The following is a 17,833-nucleotide window of genomic DNA, read 5'->3' as shown; positions in this document are numbered from 1 at the left end:
TGTAAGATACATTTAGTATTTTTTAAGTTCTGTGTCACAGTAAGATGCATTTTGCATCACATTATGCAATGTATTATTTTGACCCCATGTTGTGAGCATAGTCCAATCTAGAGACAGATTTGATCCCCCCTCTACAAATCCAATGCTTTTAGCATTAATAAGGGCACTAAATAGTTTATCAGTTTCAATACTGTAATCAACTGAGCTCCAGGTTTACAATACCTTGCCTATCTTGGAGAAGGTCTCGAAGATGAAGATGAGTGAGATGAGGCAGGAGAATATCTCCTGGGTGAAGCGCGAGACAAAGCGAACCAGGAAACTGCCCTCCAAGGCCACCATCATCACCACGATGATGATAAGCCAGAAGCCGATCCACACCCGGCCCGTCAGGTATTCCACCCCGTTCCCCTTACAGAACTATATATATATGAGCGAGAGAGGTTAGGACACAAGCAACTAGAGTGGTAGAGGATGTGACAAGTTATGACACTGACGGAAGATTTGTTACATACACCATCAACGGCAGGGAAATACAAAAGGGATTCTTAAGCAGTAGTTAAGAATGTTATCTCCGAATCCAGTTTACTCACAGAGTAGAAGGCCTCTTCAAAGACGAGTAGGGGTCCAGAGAAGCCCACCACCAGGAGCGGCTGGGCCCCCAGGAGGCAGAAGAGAATGCCCTGCAGTGCCGTGGCCACGATCAGCTCAGACACACCGATCAGACCCTCAGTCTTCTCACCTACCACAAGGCACACAGTCAAGAAACCGCACAGGCAACGTTCAGGAAACGACCTAACATTATTTGAAAACATTAGTAAATAACATTAAATACAGCTCCAACGCCTGACTTAAACACATGCTAAGTGTCTGGTTGTGTGTTGGTTGGGGTAGATTGGTATCGGATGGATTTGTGGAGTGGTTAGTTTTTTCATCCTGTTCATTGTTCACCTTACTTAATGAACTTACAGGGAAAATGTACGTTCATCAACATTTCTGTTAATGTGCCAGAATTTGCTAGCCATCTTTAACCCCTGGGGGACTCACCCAGGAGGCCTCCGAAGGTGATAGCTGGGGAGAGGGCGGCGAAGTAAATGAAGATGACGGCCGCCGCGCACTGGGCGTTCAGCGCGTCCTTGAAGTCGCTTGCGTACTTTGGGTAGCGGCGCTTCACGTCCCGGATCAGGCCGCCGAAGGGGCGTCCCGTACGCTGCAGGGGGTCGTCTCCCGGCTTCCCGGGCGATAGAAGGGACTCTGGAAGACATGAACACAGACAGTGTTAACATGGACTTCAATTTCAAAATCTGCACTACAAAAATGAAGTTGGTTTGGGAAAAAAAGGGGAAACTCTTAAAACATTATCATCCAGATAACGGTCTGAGACGCTGGGAAAGTTGCTAGGACATCATTTGACCAAAATGTCAGAATTCCCCCCACCTTTCTCCTCCTGGCTTTTGGGCTCCTTGGCCAGCAGGGCTCCTTGCTCCTCCCTCTTGCGGAGCATCTCCTTCTGGAAGCGAGAGACTGAGTGGAGCAGCTCCTCGCCACCCATCTCCGAGGGGGGGAGCACGATGCTGCAGTCCAGGAAGCCGTTGATGGCGTTGAGCAGGTCCTGACGGTCGTCGGCCAGGTAGGCCGACTCATGGAAGTGCTGCAGGGAAGGGGAGGGAAACACACAACATATAAGGATTTATACTCATCATCCTGTGTGAGGTTTCAGAGGTAACAACAGTTAAACCAAATGAAAACATGAATGGAAACTGAAACCAGTGAAATTACAACACGGAAGGTTTACTATTGCACTCTATCCATTGTCTTGGTCTGCTCTAAATTGGTCCCACGCTGACCTTGTCAGACATGAGTGTGGAGATGGAGCGTCCGATCTGGTGGTAGTCCATGTTGGTGCTGGAGGGTCCCAGCAGGACGAAGATGAACCTGACGGGCACGGGGACCTCCAGTACAGAGTCCAGCTCCTGCGCCTCCTGCAGCCGGACAAACGCCATGGTGGGCTGCTCCAGGAAGTCCACACTGCCTGGAAAGAGGAACAGAGTATCTGGGAAACTGCAATATTTTACACTCCGGTTTCAGCCAGTATTTACTGGTTCATTTTCAGTTAACAATGGGTACCGTACGGTACCTTCTTGAAAGAAAACACAATTCAACTCACCCACAAGGACAACAGTGGCCTCAGCGTTCTCTGGAATCTTCTCCAGCAGCTTGAGCTCATGCTTGGACTTGGACCTGTGCATGCCAATATTTGGAGTCGACTCCTTCTGTTGCAGAACACCAAATTATAACGTAGTTAACGCAGGTCTGTCTAGCTGACCAACGGGAGACCGTAATCATTAAAAAGGGAATCAACCATGAACTGCTAGAAGATACATATCTATCCAAATAAACATGTCTCCACCACAATGTTATTGCCTGCTCTCTCCGTCAGTCAAATAAGTTATCTAACCTACATTCGCAACAGTAAACCACATAGTATCAATCAACCCGGAGCTGTAGGTACCTGCACGTCGTTCTTCTCCACATCGACGCGCGTCTCCTGCTCCGCCAAGCTGGCCGAGCCCATGAGGGGCTCTGTGACGGAGGGCTCTGGCTGGTGGATGTGGTTGGAGCTGTGGTGGTGAGGCAGCATGCTGCCCAGGCTGGCCGCAGAGATGTTCCTGGGGAAGGGGTTGTGGCTGTGCTCCTTCTCGTCGCTCGGGTGACTGCGGGGAGAGGGAAGGAAAGGCACACAGAGGTTGAGCAGGAGATACATCGCGTGAGAGAGGGCGAGGTGGGACCTACCAAGCAAGCAGGCAGCGTGGGGGACAGGCATGGAAAGTTCATCCGTGTGAATTGACATGCTGAACTAATAATGCCATTTCATCTAGGAGATCAGAATGTTAGACGAACTCCAGCGATTTTGTCTTATGTATCCTGTTGAAAAACAACAGCCAGAGTATAAATACAGTAATGTCCAAACACTTAATTTGATAAAACTACGGCAGTATTCCGTACTTCCATACTAAGAGTTGAGATCGTCTTAAGAGTGTTTTTTTCACTAAGCGGTCCTAGACGATTTGTAGGTGTAGTGGTAGTGCTGTACCTGTGTTTGAGAAGCAGGGCTCGGAGCACGTTGGCGCGGTCCTCAGCCTTGATCTGGTCTGAGATGATCATCTGCTCCACCACCTGGTGGGCGATGCCAGGCAGAGTCTTCTGGTCCAGGTCTAACAACACCGCCCCTGGGTGGCAGAGGAGACACGGCACACTGCAGTGAGGGCACACACAGATGTACACACACACACTCTTTCTCTCCTCCTCTCCTACCGTGGGAGATGGTCTTGCGGAGCTCCAGCAGGCTGCGGAAGGAGAGCGAGGCCACGTGGGGTTTGCCCCAGCGATCAGTCTCCTCCTCCACGTCCTCCTCAAACTTGATCCAACGCGCTGTCTCCCGCCACTGCATTTCCTGGTTCTTATCCATGATCAGCTCGTTCAGCTCCACAAACACCTGAGAGGGAGAGATGGATATTAAAGTGATAGTTCACCCAAATTACATATTGGTTTCCTTACCCTGTAAGAAGTCTGTTTACCTGGCCAGTGACCGTCTCCAATTGCTAACTTTGTAGCATGTTTGTCCAAAAACCAATGCAAGTCAATATCCATGATATTAGCATGTTCTGTGTAGATGCCCATGCACATCCAGGAGTCTGAAATGTTGAAACCAGCATCTCCTTCAAACACTTCAAACCAAGTTATTATTGAGGAAACTTGATTAGATTCAGTGAGGATTGGAATAACTGAACTATCAGGGGAAATTGTTTTCGATTAGCTTAAATGTGTCTAGATCTGCTTCGGTCCTTGCTATCCGGGATCCTTGGGATGGCCCTACCCAGTTGAAGTTGAAATGTAAAATGGTTAAGGTAAGGGTTAAAGTTAGGCAAGGGTTCTATTTAAGGTTAGGCAAGGGGTTAGGGAAGTCCCAAGGATCCCGGATAGCATTTTTTGGGCCATATTCTTCTGTTATTTTAGAATGAACGCTAGCTCTTCTCAGGATCATGCTGTTTCTTTAAAGACAGTCGACATTATAAGGAAGGGAAAGCATATCCAGATAAACACATATGGACACGTAGTCATCTACTTTCACTCTTCAAAATGTCAAGTGTGAAAGTAGTTGGCACCAGGCCTTGAACCTGCTGACTTCTGAAAACCATGCAAAATGTATCAGACCTGGGTTCAATTACTATTTTAAATACTTTATTTGTGGTTGATTGAGCTTGCCTGGCTCAATGGACCAATAAAATAGTCCCCAAACTACAAACCCAGTCCATCTGGCATTCTAGGCAGGCTGGAGCAAAATGTTCAAAATATTTTAAAATGGTAGTTGAACCCAGGTGCATGTTGACGTCAAACAGAAACGCACTCAACAGTGTTACTCTGTTATATTAGCACCCAACAAACATGCATTGAAATTATCCTCAAAGTCAATACACTTCGCAAATATAGGCCACGGACAGAAAATAGCCGAAGCAACTAGTAAACGCAACATTATTTCAGTCAAAACCATTTGAGTGAGCACCACAGACGCTCCGTTGAGATTAAGTTCTTCCCGAACATCCACAAACTGTGATGAGTAGAAATACAGTACACATTTTAGAGACTGATGAGTAGAAATACTGAAGACTCATATGGGTATAAATACAGTAGAATAGCAGAGACTCTGATGAGTAGAAACACAGTATTGCACCATTACAGCCTTATCACGTCACAACAGGCTGGTTAAAGAGAAACTATGCTGGTGAGTTAGTGCGACCCAACCCACTACTACCTGTTTTAGTACCAAGCCAACAACATAACTGATGATTAGCGAGTGATCATACTGTAACTACCCTCACGTGCAGACACACGGCGCCACATGCAAACCCACACTCCTGGAACCTGTGTCTGGCCGGCTAAGCCGCCTCACCTTCTGGGGCCGGGCCATATGGCCGGAGTAGTCCAATAGGACCATTCCGTCTGGCCGGGAGGCAGAACGGTACAGAACCACTGCCGGTAACGACTGGAAGGAGCGAGAGGGTGGGCTCATCACACTGACCCATGCACAGAGCAGGCGACCCTTACATCTCCCCACACACACACTGTAGCTCGTACACACTCTTTACCATGAGAGGAACATGTTGTTGGGGGCCTCTGTGTGTGTGTGTTATTAAAACATGGCTCTCTCTCTCAGGGAGCACCGGGTGTATTGTTACCTGAACTCTTCGCTGCCTCTTTCTTTTTGATGTGTGAAAGAAAATAACTCATTCATTTTTAATTGTGTTCTGCCCCCTCTCCTATCCACATAAGATACTGTAGGGGGGCTGCGCCCAAACAGAGAACGAGGGGATTTTTTTGTTGCTGTATTTTCCAGTTGATGAGGGGGGGGGGGTCAAGAAAACAATGAACCCCATTTACCTTTGTCTAAACTGAGCAAAACATAGAAACTGGTCTCCAAAGACAAACATCACCTACACGTGTCCTACATGGAATGTCTTAAAACAAGCAGCAACATCTACCTTCAAACCTTCCTCCTTGCCAAAAACATCAGGAAATCCATGAAAAACATCTAAATGAATAAAACCCAATCATACTATCTGAAACAAGGGACTATGTGACACTGTTTCCCAACACAAGCAAAGGAGTGGGTACTAATGCTCGTTTTTTTGGACGCTCACCTCATGTGGGGTCCGGTCCTTTTTTTGGCTGCGTATGCTGGTCTCCTGGTGGTCCTTGCCGACATGCACCACTTGGCCCTTGGTGCTCTTTCTGACCAGGTGTCTCCGTACCCCAGGGACATCCTCAAAACGATGACCTGAGGAGTAAAAAGTGAGAGATGAATGCAAAATCATCACCATATATGGACAGGCATCGCAATAGAGATTCATGATTGTCTCTATATAGTGATCCATCATGTATTGACATCCCCTTATTCTTTGTTTTGAATATGACTGTGGTGGCGATTGTGATCGCAAACACTGACTAACAGTGGTCAACAATCCATTGTAGTGTTGTAGCTTTTTCCCCAAACATTGATCTTCCTAACGGTGAGCTCTTGGCTCTGGGATGACGTTCCCACCATCAGGTCAAATCTCAGAGTCCCACACTCAGAGGCCAGGCTGCTGCTTTTTTTCCACCTGACCTTGCTGTGGCCTCAAACGAAGTACAACCTGGGCAAGGAGGCTGGATGGCAGAGAGTCTCTCAGATATATCTGAGAGGGTAGGTGCAACAGGTTTGATGATCCTGTTAGAGATAGGAACCTTACCTTTATCAGTGGCCTTTTTTCCCTATTTGAGAAACACCCTGGTCGTTGAGCACCTTCATCAACTCTGAGGTTTTGGAAAAATGACAGCATTTTCTCCTAATGAACAAGTTGTCCTGTTGGTCCTTTAAGGAAAACCCAGCGAGTGAAACTGGAGAGCAACAAAGTATAATCTTCTGTCATGTGAGCCTCTTGTTCTTTGTCCAGGTTTTGCTGTAAGGTGTTGCTGTAACTTGTCCGACTTCCACGCAATGTCCACTGGAACCGTTAGTCCGCCCTAGAGGCTCCACGATGTGTCTGACTCCTGACTCATGAGTGTCTGGGTAGACCCCGAGTGGGACGGGCCTAACTGGATAACACTCTTGAAGGAGATGAGCTTGGAGGTGGGCGCATAAACTGGCATGGGTATGAGGAACAGTCACCTCTACCGTCTCAAGATCCAGTCCTTGCGTGTCCAGGACTGGAGCTCAAAGAAAAGCGGCAAAAAAAGTTGCCATTACTTGACCACCACCTGACCTGGTTGAGGTAGAAACCGTCCGAGCGCATTAGCTAGCGGAGGTGCTAACAACCGGAGGGTTGAACAAGAAGGGGAAGGAGAGAGTGATCTAATCATTCCAATCATTGAGCAGCAACCAGCCACAAAGGCACTTTCCCAGGCTGCTTTGCAGTTCTGGGAAGAAAATAAAAGATCATAGAATGAGGAATTAAAATTCCCGAATAAAATGCGTCACCTATGTCATTTTCGGACCATTCTGAAACTTGAAGGGTTTATGACTAGTAATGTAATATGATCTCTATGCTGAGAGGAGAAAGAGGACAAATTAGAGGACAAAGGCCACACCATTTATGTCAAGTAGCCCCATGATGGCACTGGACCTACATCAGATCATCAGCTTCCCTCTCATGTTGTTCTTTCAGATGACTTAGCTCTTCCCCATTGTTTTATTGTTACTAATGACTCAGGACTTGTGAACCAGAAGGGCAGCTTTCTCAATTAGCCACTAGGTTGGCTTGGGCCTGGTTCCAAGGGCCTCAGCTGACAGCGGGAACAGGCAAATTTAACAAGAGGACTTCGCTCCTGTTCTCTTCCTGTCCGCCACACTCTGATAAGCTGCCGCTGTCCACTGAGGGGTCGACCCCCCCTGATGTAAATCACCTCTGGTGCCCCTGGAGCTGGGGACGTCACAGGGCAACGGGGGGGGGGGGGCACACTGACTCATAGTGCCCCTCATTAATGTACCCCTGTGTGCCCCCCTCTCTTTCATTCTCTGTTCTGAGCATTCCGACCTTCAGTGGAGCCAAAGATTGTTCTTCCACTCTAATCACAGTGCTCAGCTGGAAGAGTAATAATGTGGGATATCAAACAGGCCGAATTGCACGCACAAACACACACACTCACAGCCGTCTTTAAAAAGTTAATCTGGCAGAGCAGATGACTGCAGCACTCCAAGGTCTGGGAGAGTTTAGAGTACTGGGCTTCTGAACAAATCTCCCAATGGACAAAACAGTCTGGAAATGTACAAGAAGTTTGAACATAAAAGAGAGAACCAACATGTCTTCTGAATTTAATAATACATACAATAAAGTAAGCACTAAAACATTGCTTCATTTCGGTCGACAACAAATGAATGACTGAACATGTAGGGCTGTTTCCCAGATACAGACTAAGCCTAAACCTGGACTAAGAAGCATTTTCAATAGAGATTATTTTTAGTCTATGATTAGGCTTAATCTGTAAACCGGACCGAAATGTCTAAATTGATGTTTCTCCATTTCCCCAGACTCACTCTTAATGCCATCCAAGTCGGCCGAGGCCAGGGTCTGCGCCTCACTCTCATCCGTGGGGATGCGATGGTACTTGGCCTGCTCGGCGCCAGTCATGTTGCCCGTACGTCGGCGCTCCTGCAGGTCGTAGCTGCGGCTGGCTATGCGGGTCAGAGAGGCGGGGTCGGATGGGTCACTGCTGGACAAGGTCGGACAGGGCTTTCTGGGAGAGGAGAGAAACAGGGTTAATAACTTTAAAGTCAATAAAAGTTAAGACGTGACCCTGAGTGGTGTACTAAGAAAGCAAGCTAGCTACTCAGGCTTTTATAAAGCTAGCCAACTTTAGTTAGCTTCACATTCCAGGTCAGGCTTTATCCGTACTACGATGGTAGATATTGATCGTCCGCCTCCCTCCAACTCTAGCAGGCTTGTAACACCAAACTCTTCATTGAGACAATGCTGAAACATCAATCCATGGGTGAGTCAGTGCCACATTTTTATTTGTGCCAAAATCTAAATGAAATAAAAAGTTCTGGCAAATTTAGCAGACTATTCCCCACTCATAGCGCTCCTTCGATCTGTGGAATAGCTTATTGCATTGTGATCATACACATAATCCACTAGGGTTTTGGAACCTCGAACCATGGCAATTTGACTGTTAAAACTTACGGGTACACTAGCAATGGCTTCCAAAATTGTGTAGCTCAACTCAAAAAGGAGATCAGGTTTCTTTTTAGTATTTATTTCATTCATGGTAGGTATATAGACAAACGTTTAGGCCTAAGCCTTCGACAATGTCATTGACTTGAATGGGAACTGCCATCTATGGATTATACTGTATGTCTATGGTTGGATGCGGCTGTCAGTTAGCCCGCTAACAAATTTCAAAACACAATTGCGCGAAATGTACAATTCAGAAAGCAAACGCTGTCATTACTAAATGTCATTACTAATATGATAGGAATTTAACGCACAAAAGTACATTTGATTAATAAAATATTTAAATTAGTAATCTTCCTCAAATGAAGGGTATGGTGACACACTCTTTGCGAGAGGGAGAGAATCGGTTTTCATTGGTTCTCAACTTGTGGCTCAGACACTTCAGGATAAAATGGAGTTAACCCTGAATTAGCCTGCCCCAGAGCAGATTAGTTCTGAAGGATATGTTGCCATAGAAATGTACCTGGCTAAAAGCTGCACGATTTTTGTGGTGTCGGTTATCCCAAGTTGATCTCAGAGTTGACCCAAGTTACCTCGCTAACTCCTCAAACTTGATTCATAGTATAGGGCTCTGAAGTGGGCTACACAACTTAACTCATTTTTAATTTAGGGGTCAATAGATGACAAAATTCACATTTTCTAAGATAAGAGGAGAACGGTTTGTTGGTCTCCTTCAACATTCCTTGGAACAAACATACAGGAAGCCAACTTCACAGAAGAAAAAAAAAATCACGTGCACTAAATCCTAAAAATGTCATCATAAACTAAGGAGTGAAGATGCCCACTTAGAATTTGTCAGTCCAGCAAACAGATCATTCCCAAAACCGACACTCACTCACCTAAAGACGTCAAACTGTCTCCTAAGCACTTTATGGTTGTTTCAGAAAAAATAAAAAAAATAAAAAAACTTTGGCCGTTACTTTCCCCAACTATATTCAGAAGTTCCTTCCCCGGTCAGAATAATCCACTTGTTTGACATCTATCTTCCAATGTATATAGTATTGCAGTTTTAGCAGTACTATTAGGAGGAAGTCCACACAGAGCGAAACTTCGGCAGACTGGAGAAAGGAGAAAAGACAAAGCACTAATGTGTCCTGAGACTAAATACCATAGGTGGAGGGAGGGAGAGGTGTGTTAGTAGGAAGGGTCAGTGTTCTGTTCTCTATGGAGACAGTCAGACAGGTGAAATATGTGTTGTTGCAAGGGAATGAATCATGTCCTATTAGATCAGAACCCTGCAGGCTGCCTGGATGCCGGGAACATGGTAACGTACAGTGTGTGCCGGCCTGACTGGGTGAGACCGCGCGCGCACACACACACACACACTCTCTCTCATCCAATCAGTGACTGAGAACGCCTCAGAGCAAGCAGTATCAGGCTAAGTGCTACAAAAGAGTCCTTGTCGTGTTGTGACGCAAAGCAGGGTGACACTTCAACTGGCAAAAATGATCTCACCCAATCACCTCATTACGGTAATAATGAAATAAAAATATGGGTGTATTCAGAGAGGTGTACTCACTCGGTGGAGGCGGCATCTTCAGGTTCAGTGCCCACAGCAGACTGAGGCACAACCTCCATCCCTCGGGCAGGGTGGGGGCTGTCTGTGGTAGGTGTGGCCAGGCGATCTTCATCTGACAGAAAGAACTATGGAGGGAGTAAGGGCACACATGACATGAACATTCTGTATATTCAACATACTATTGAAAATAACTGCAATAGGGTTTACGGTAAAGGGGGGGAAAAAAACAATACAAATATGTAGAAAATGAATAGACTTAAAATCATTCAGAGGGATTCATCACAAAACCTAGACCACAACAAAAAAAATAACCACATTAATGGGGGATTTTCACCAAATGTTGTCATCAGAGAGCGGCACATGCTGAATGAGAAAGCTTGGTTTATTGCTTTTGTAAAGTTGAGTGTTTTCTGCCTATGACTATTTAATTGGCAAAGTGGGCAAACTGTGAGCCATCATATTCATGCACAAAATACCTAATAATGAAAGAAAAGCATTGTAATTTGGAAGAGATGGGAAAATGATTGTTGTCCATCAATAATGAAAAACCACCTGGTTTGGACAACTTAGATGGAAAGCTACTGAGGATGGTAGCAGACTACATTGCCCCTCCTGTGTCATATCTTTAATCTGAGCCCGGAGAACAGTGTTCATCTTCAGACCTGGAGGGAAGCTAGTGATTCCACTACCAAATAACGGTAAACACGCCCTTTACTGGTTCTAACAGCTGACCAAATCAGCTTGCCGCCGGCTCTTAGCAAACGTTTAGAAAAAGGTTGTTTGATCAGGTACAATGCTATTTCTCTGTGAACAAATGAACAACAGACTTTCAGCATGCTTATAGAGAAGGTCACTCAACATGTACTGCACTGACACAAAGGACTGGTGATTGGCTGAAATAAATGGATAATAAGATAGTGGCAGCTTTGTTAGATTTCAGTGCAGCCGTTGAGATTATTGACCATAAATCGGGAAAAATCTATGTGTTATGGCTTTACATCCCTGCCATATCATGGGACGAGAGCTATCTATCTAATAGATCACTGAGGGTTCTCTTTAAATGGTAGCTTCTCTAATGTTAAACAAAGTGTGGTATTTTGCAAGGTGGCACTTGGCCCTTCATTGTTCTCTATTTTTACTAATGATCTACCACTAGCATTGAACAAAGCCTGTGTGTCAACATTATGCACGTCAGCAACCGCAGCTAGTGAAGTCCCTGCAACCCTAAACAAAGAGTTTGTCAGTTTTGGATTGGGTGGCTAGTAACAAAAAGGTCCTGAACATATCTAAAACGGAAATCATTGTGTTTGATACAAATCATTCCCTAAGTTCTAGACCTCAGCAGAATCTGGTAATGAATGATGTGGCTGTTTTGAGGAGACTAAACTGCTTGGTGTCAACTTAAGACTGTAAATTGTCAAGGCATATTGATTCAATTGTTGCAAAGAGGGGAGAGGTATGTCTGTGATAAAGTTATGCTCAGCATTTTTAAACACCACAGTCGATAAAACAAATCCTGCAGGCTCTAGTTATCTAATATTGACCATCGCACAGCGATATATTTCAAACTCAAAATGTAATAAATTTCAACTCTGTATCTGACATGGTACTAGTGTCTTCTTTTAATGCTGTTGCCCATAACCATGTGTGTGAGGTGTGTACTTTTGTTTCAAAGTAGATTTGTTTAACACTACCAAGAAACACTGTGACCGACCCAGAGTTAGCCCACTGCAGTAAAAGGTTATTAAAGGAAACATGGGTGAGGCCTAAATGTCATAAATATGCCAACTTTGATAAATTATTTTAGATAAAAATGTTAAATATACATGTCAACAATCCTCCAAAGGATTATTTTATGGATTACATTTCGTAAAAACATCCCAAAAATCATGGTCTTTTTTTCGTCAGGGTTTTGTGAGAATTCACACTGAGCATTTCTTTTATATTTCAAGAATAAAAGAAAGCTTCATATGAGAAAATCACAGGTCAAAACCGGTCTTGTGTGGCAGAACACAATAGTTGTCAGTGATATAACAGTGTAACCCCAAACCAGTTAAATAATTCATTAAGCTTGTGTTTAAATATTCATAGAGGAAAATATGATAAATGCTGACAGGGGGGTTCAATCTGTTGAACCCCAGCCACACTGCAAAAAAAAAAAAAAAAAAAACATGTCAGTGTTCCAAATGACACCCTATTCCCTTTATAGTGCACTACATTTTCTACCTGGGCCTTGGTCAAAAGTAGTGCACTAAATAGGGAATAGGGTGTCATTTGACACGCAGACCAAGTATCAGTGGAGTAAGATATGCATATTGCCTTACGCCATGGTTTCCCAAACTGGGTCCTGGGGACATGTTTTTTTTTCTTCTCCCTAGCACTACACTGATTCAAATAATCCAAGCTTGATGAGTTGGTTAATTGAATCAGTTGTGTAGTGCTAGTACAAAACGTACAACCAGGAGGGGCCCCAGGACCGAGTTTGGGAAACCCTGCCTTACGCTATGCTACCTTTGGTTCATGTTTAAAAAACAAAACAACTGACAAGACAACTGAAGTGAATGTTAAAGCGCATTTGAAAACATGAAAGGTGTCATTACATGTACGTCTTCTTTGACGGTGTCACAATCTGTCTCAGAGAGATGGGTGTGGCTCTCTCCACCCTCTTCCTCATCATCTTCCTCATCCTCTCCTTCCTCAATGGCGGTGTTGCTGGTTGGGCCGGAACTGTCCTTGCGCTCTCTTCCCTTCTTTTTCTTCTTGCCGCTCTTCTTCCTCCTCCCATCGGAGGGTAGCTTGGACAGGGGGTGGTGGATGTGGTGCGAGGAGTGACGGTGGTCTGCAGCAGGGAAATGGTTAGTAGATCAAACATTTTGTGTGGTTTTCAGAGGGACTTATTTTATTAGTAAATCAACGGTTTATATTTACGATTCACAAAAAAGGTAATCCACTCCACAATTTCTGCAAAAGTATGTGAGCAAGTTGTGTGAACAATTGTGTGTGTGCTTACATTCAAAGTCCTCCTCGTTGTAGGTGCGGTGCTGCTCGTCGGGGACCCTGGGGGCGGAGCTGAGGATCTGCTGAAAGCGTTGGACCCCCAGAGATTTGTTCAAGTCCCCTTCATCCTCCTCAACCGCTCCTCGCATGGACGAGGCTGATGGCGCCTCCGGCTGAGAGAGGAAGAGAGGGAGGACAGGGTCAATTTAGATCAGTGAGGGAAGACAGGAAAAGGTATTGGCTTCATCTCAATGAATCTTTCTGTGATTCCTCGACTACTTTTAAATTGTATTGGAGGAGAAGTTCCCTCTCCCCTCGAACCTTCTCCAATGGGTTTTGATAAGGATGCAAGGAATCAAGGAAAGACGAATTGAGAAAGAACCATGTTGAAGGCCCCATTCAGAAACAACCTCTAGACCCACAGTAAATCTGAACGGTTTGGATAGACATAAATCAGTATGGCGAAAATGTCATCAAGTCTTCTAAATGTTATGGCTACAACTATATTGCTAATACAATTCTTTCAGATCAACATGGGAGTGCCAAGGAACTTTTTCCGGGACTGGGCCATTGTCCATTTTAGGCAATCCATTTATTCAGATTTGCTCATTGAGGTTGTTTGCCAACTTCATTCATCCCTATTCCCCTTGTCAAAGCCATGCAGCTCAAACCAAACTGACACTGAAGGAAGTGCTAGTCCTCCCACAGGAAAAATCCACTGAAAGGACAAGAGCTTGTGCTTGGTCTCTGAACACTACAACAGCCTCAACTGAAATAACATTCAGTAGGCCCTTATCTATGGATTTCACAAGACATGCATTTGTTGGTCACAAAAAAAAGTAGGGGTGTAGATCAGAAAACCAGTTAGCATCTGGTGTGACCATTTGCCTCATGCAGCGCGCCACATCTCCTTCGCATAGAGTTGATCAGGCTGTTGATTGTGGCCTGTGGAATGTTGTCCCACTCCTCTTCAATGGCTGTGTGAAGTTGCTGGATAATGGCAGGAACTGGAACACGCTCTTGTACACATTGATCCAGAGCATCCCAAACATGCTCAAATTGGTGCCATGTATGCAGGCCATGGAAGAACTGAAACATTTTCAGCTTCCTGGGATTGTGTACAGGTCCTTGCGACTGTGCATTATCATGCTGAAACATGAGGTGATGGCGGCAGATGAATGGCACGACAATGGGCCTCAGGATCTCTGTGCATTCAAAATGCAATTGTGTTTGTTGTCCGTAGCTTATGTCTGCCCATACCCCACCGACACCATGGTGCACTCGGTTCACAATATTGACATCAGCAAACCGCTTACCCACACAACGCCATACACTCGGTCTGCCATCTGCCCGGTACAGTTGAAACAGGGATTCATTTGTGAAGAGCACACTTCTGCAGTGTGCCCACTGATGTCAGTTACAACGGCAAACTGCAGTCAGGTCAAGACCCTGGTGAGGATGACAAGCACGCAGATGAGCTTCCCTGAGACAGTTTCTGCAGAAATTATTTGGTTGTGCAAACCCACAGTTTCATCAGCTGTCTGGGTGGCTGGTCTCAGACCATCCCTCAGGAGAAGAAGCAGGATGTGGAGGTCCTGGGCTGGCATGATGACATATGGTCTGCGGTTGTGAGGTCGGCTGGACATACTGACAAATCCTCCAAAACGTCGTTAGAGGCAGCTTAGGGTAGAGATTCTCTGGCAACAGCTCTGGTGGACATTCCTGCAATCAGCATGCCTACTGCACGCTCCTTGAAAACTTGAGTTATCTGTGGCATGGTGTTGTGTGACAAAACAAAAGCAGATTTTAGAGTGGCCTTTTATTGTCCCTAGCACAAGGTGCACCTGTGTAATGATCCTGCAGTTTAATCAGCTTATTGATATTCCACACCTGTCAGGTGGATATATTCTCTTGGCAAAGAAATGCTCACTAACAGGGACGTAAAACTAATTTGTACACAACATTTGAGAGAAATAAGCTTTTTCTGCGAATGGAAAAATGTTGGGATGTTTTATTTCAGCATGAAATGAAACATGGGACCAACACTTTACATGTTGCGTTTATATTTTGGTTCAGTATAATAATAATTGAATCACGTGTGCCAGTTCAGGGCTTTAACAAATATGTGAAACGCCTGGTGGTCCCTGAGGAGAGGGCTGAGAAACCCTGAGGTAAGTGATGTTTTCCCCTGCAGCAGGGTGCTAGATTGGGCTGCCGGAGACGTGCTGTGATAAGGATGGTTGCAAAGGTGGAGCCACAGGTGAACTTGATCCCAACAAAGTGGGGGATCCTCTCCTTGTCTCCTCTGTCCAGCGCTAAGGCAAAGCAGATTTTGCTGTGGCTACAGTACTGATCGTGCGGCTCCTCACTGAGCACTCTCCCCTCCTGTGACACTGGCCAAACAGTCACGGCACCATGCCTCATTTAACGCCCCTCCAAACCCTTTCTCAGGCCATTTAACATGTCATCGGTAGATTAAATTCTCCCCTGCACTCGAGGGGGACCAAGGAAAAAACATTGATTGATGAGATGATTATTCCACCTCACACTCCCCATCAGTCTGTAGAAATGGTGGACAATGGGCTTTTTCCCTACTCGTCCATCTTACACCAAATAACACCAATAGATAAATCTGCACTGTGTGTATGGAGTAACTCTTAGCTTAATCAGTGCAATTTTCTACCTTCAAATGTCACCTTTTTTTCCCGCAATGGGGCTGCATGTGTAAAATATAGGGAAGAAAATGGAACAGTAAGAAAATATTCATAAAGCACAAAACTATCTTCATAGCAATGGCTACCATGTCATGGAGTTATGGTGTGACCTACAAACACACACATACCACACACAGGCGTAAAACACAGAACCCTCCAGACGAATCCCTGACAGTGTCAACATGTGCCACAAATAGGGCAGTTGCGGTGACCGTATTACCGCCACACCAGCGATCATGAGTCATGAAGGCAGTCAAATGTTTAGTCACGGTAATTAGGCTGCTCCAAGCTCTTATGCTGCTGATGGTCATTAGTAGCCTACCAAATTAGCTAACTGCCTGGTACTCAGCACTCTATTGCCCCTCTAATCATTCTCACATCAATGCAAATGTTATCAAAAATCTAATCAAACACTTCATGAGAGCCCATGAGCTGATTTTGCGCAATATTTCTATAGGCTATGCAATTGCGGTGATGTGATGACCTCTTAAAAAAGAGGATCCCATCAGCTTTCTATAGGCTAAGCCTACTATATTTATTGCTCAACTTTCCTAATATTAAGCACATTGCTTCTCTTTACAACAGGAGTATAGCCTACCTGGCTGGCATGAAAATGAATCACAGGGAAAGCATCCTCCATCCGCTATTTAAGTGCATAGATAAAATGTATTTTTTTCCCAGTGTCCATTTGGAGACAGGTGCATGATAATGGTCCAGTCTAAATCAACTAATTTCACCCATTTTATTTAGTATGTGTTAAGACACAAACCTTATCAAAACATATAGGCCTATGGGCTACTACATGAGGTGTGCAACTAGGATTAGAAAAAGTTGAGAGAGAAAAGGCTGTTTCTCATGCTGGGCATTATTCACAAGTAATAATATATAAACTCACAAGTGATAGGCTAATATTACTCCTGTTGTAAAGAGATTATCTTATAATAAAACCATTACATGCATAATCACATTCGCTCGCGGTCACTTTTGATAATGGTGTTTTCCCGCAAATGGAACATTCGTTTATAGCCTACTGCCATGTGCGCATTGCTGCACTTATAATGTGAAGAAATAGCCTAAATGTTTAACATTTTAAGCCATATTTCTTATCCGTTGTGTCAGCCACATTGCATCCTACAACTGTCCCAGACTATATTTGGAATATTCATTTCTCATACAGAACAGGTCAACTTTTTTACTATGGGGGATAGTAGATTAACATAGGCTAGTGCTTTTGCTGTTCGTTAGACCTAGTCATCTTGTTGGCTGACAAAAAGTAAATGTGGACAGTCCTTCCAATATCTTCAATATGCACCTCGGAATTGGATAAGGACGCAAGCAGTTGCGTCTCAGGAAGTGTCTGTCTTCACTTGTAGCCTGTGAGAAAGACACGTGATGTATTAAAAATCAAAACATATAGCCTAACTTTTGTAGAACAACTAAAGTTGAGAGTGCGTGCCGACACCGAGATGACCTGCTATATGGAAGGGAAAGAACCAGACCCCCTGTCATGGTGGCGGGATAACCACTCTCGTTTACCTTTATTGGCTCTGCTTGCCAAAAAGTAGATGTGCATGTGTGCTACCAGCACTGTCAGAGAGGTTGTTCAACACGGCAGGGAACGTAGTTACCTCTCTCCGGTCTTCACTGAAACCCGACAAAGTAAACATGCTGGAGTTTCTTAAAATCGGAACCTTATAGCCTATGATAGTGGACTGAAACAATAGCCATTATAGGCAACAGGCAGCTAAAACTTTGTGTGCAGTATGATCATTTTCCCTTGGTTTTATTTATATAATTAGAAGTGTCTTATTTATTCCTCACCTGTGCTTTTGCTTTAC

At 44.7% G+C, this 17,833-nt stretch overlaps 1 protein-coding gene across 10 annotated transcripts in view; it reads right to left on the bottom strand.

Moving 5' to 3' along the window:
* Window positions 1–17,833, bottom strand: part of LOC109899456 (anion exchange protein 2) — a 78,732-nt gene that overhangs the window by 7,027 nt on the left and 53,872 nt on the right. For all 10 annotated transcript variants that reach the window (XM_031836039.1, XM_031836040.1, XM_031836037.1 and 7 more), the window contains 14 exons: window positions 13,295–13,454; window positions 12,885–13,123; window positions 10,285–10,409; window positions 8,069–8,268; window positions 5,697–5,833; window positions 3,313–3,493; window positions 3,092–3,227; window positions 2,510–2,711; window positions 2,165–2,270; window positions 1,845–2,029; window positions 1,435–1,648; window positions 1,045–1,251; window positions 591–739; window positions 223–417 (listed from right to left, as the gene is read on the bottom strand). In XM_031836039.1, coding sequence (XP_031691899.1) covers window positions 223–417; window positions 591–739; window positions 1,045–1,251; window positions 1,435–1,648; window positions 1,845–2,029; window positions 2,165–2,270; window positions 2,510–2,711; window positions 3,092–3,227; window positions 3,313–3,493; window positions 5,697–5,833; window positions 8,069–8,268; window positions 10,285–10,409; window positions 12,885–13,123; window positions 13,295–13,454 — 2,436 coding nt within the window. The remainder of the gene's footprint in view (window positions 1–222; window positions 418–590; window positions 740–1,044; window positions 1,252–1,434; window positions 1,649–1,844; window positions 2,030–2,164; window positions 2,271–2,509; window positions 2,712–3,091; window positions 3,228–3,312; window positions 3,494–5,696; window positions 5,834–8,068; window positions 8,269–10,284; window positions 10,410–12,884; window positions 13,124–13,294; window positions 13,455–17,833) is intronic.

The sequence above is a fragment of the Oncorhynchus kisutch genome, linkage group LG11 (assembly GCF_002021735.2).
Source record: "Oncorhynchus kisutch isolate 150728-3 linkage group LG11, Okis_V2, whole genome shotgun sequence".
In the NCBI taxonomy this organism is placed as follows: domain Eukaryota; kingdom Metazoa; phylum Chordata; class Actinopteri; order Salmoniformes; family Salmonidae; genus Oncorhynchus; species Oncorhynchus kisutch.
This window is presented reverse-complemented; position numbering and strand designations above follow the sequence as displayed.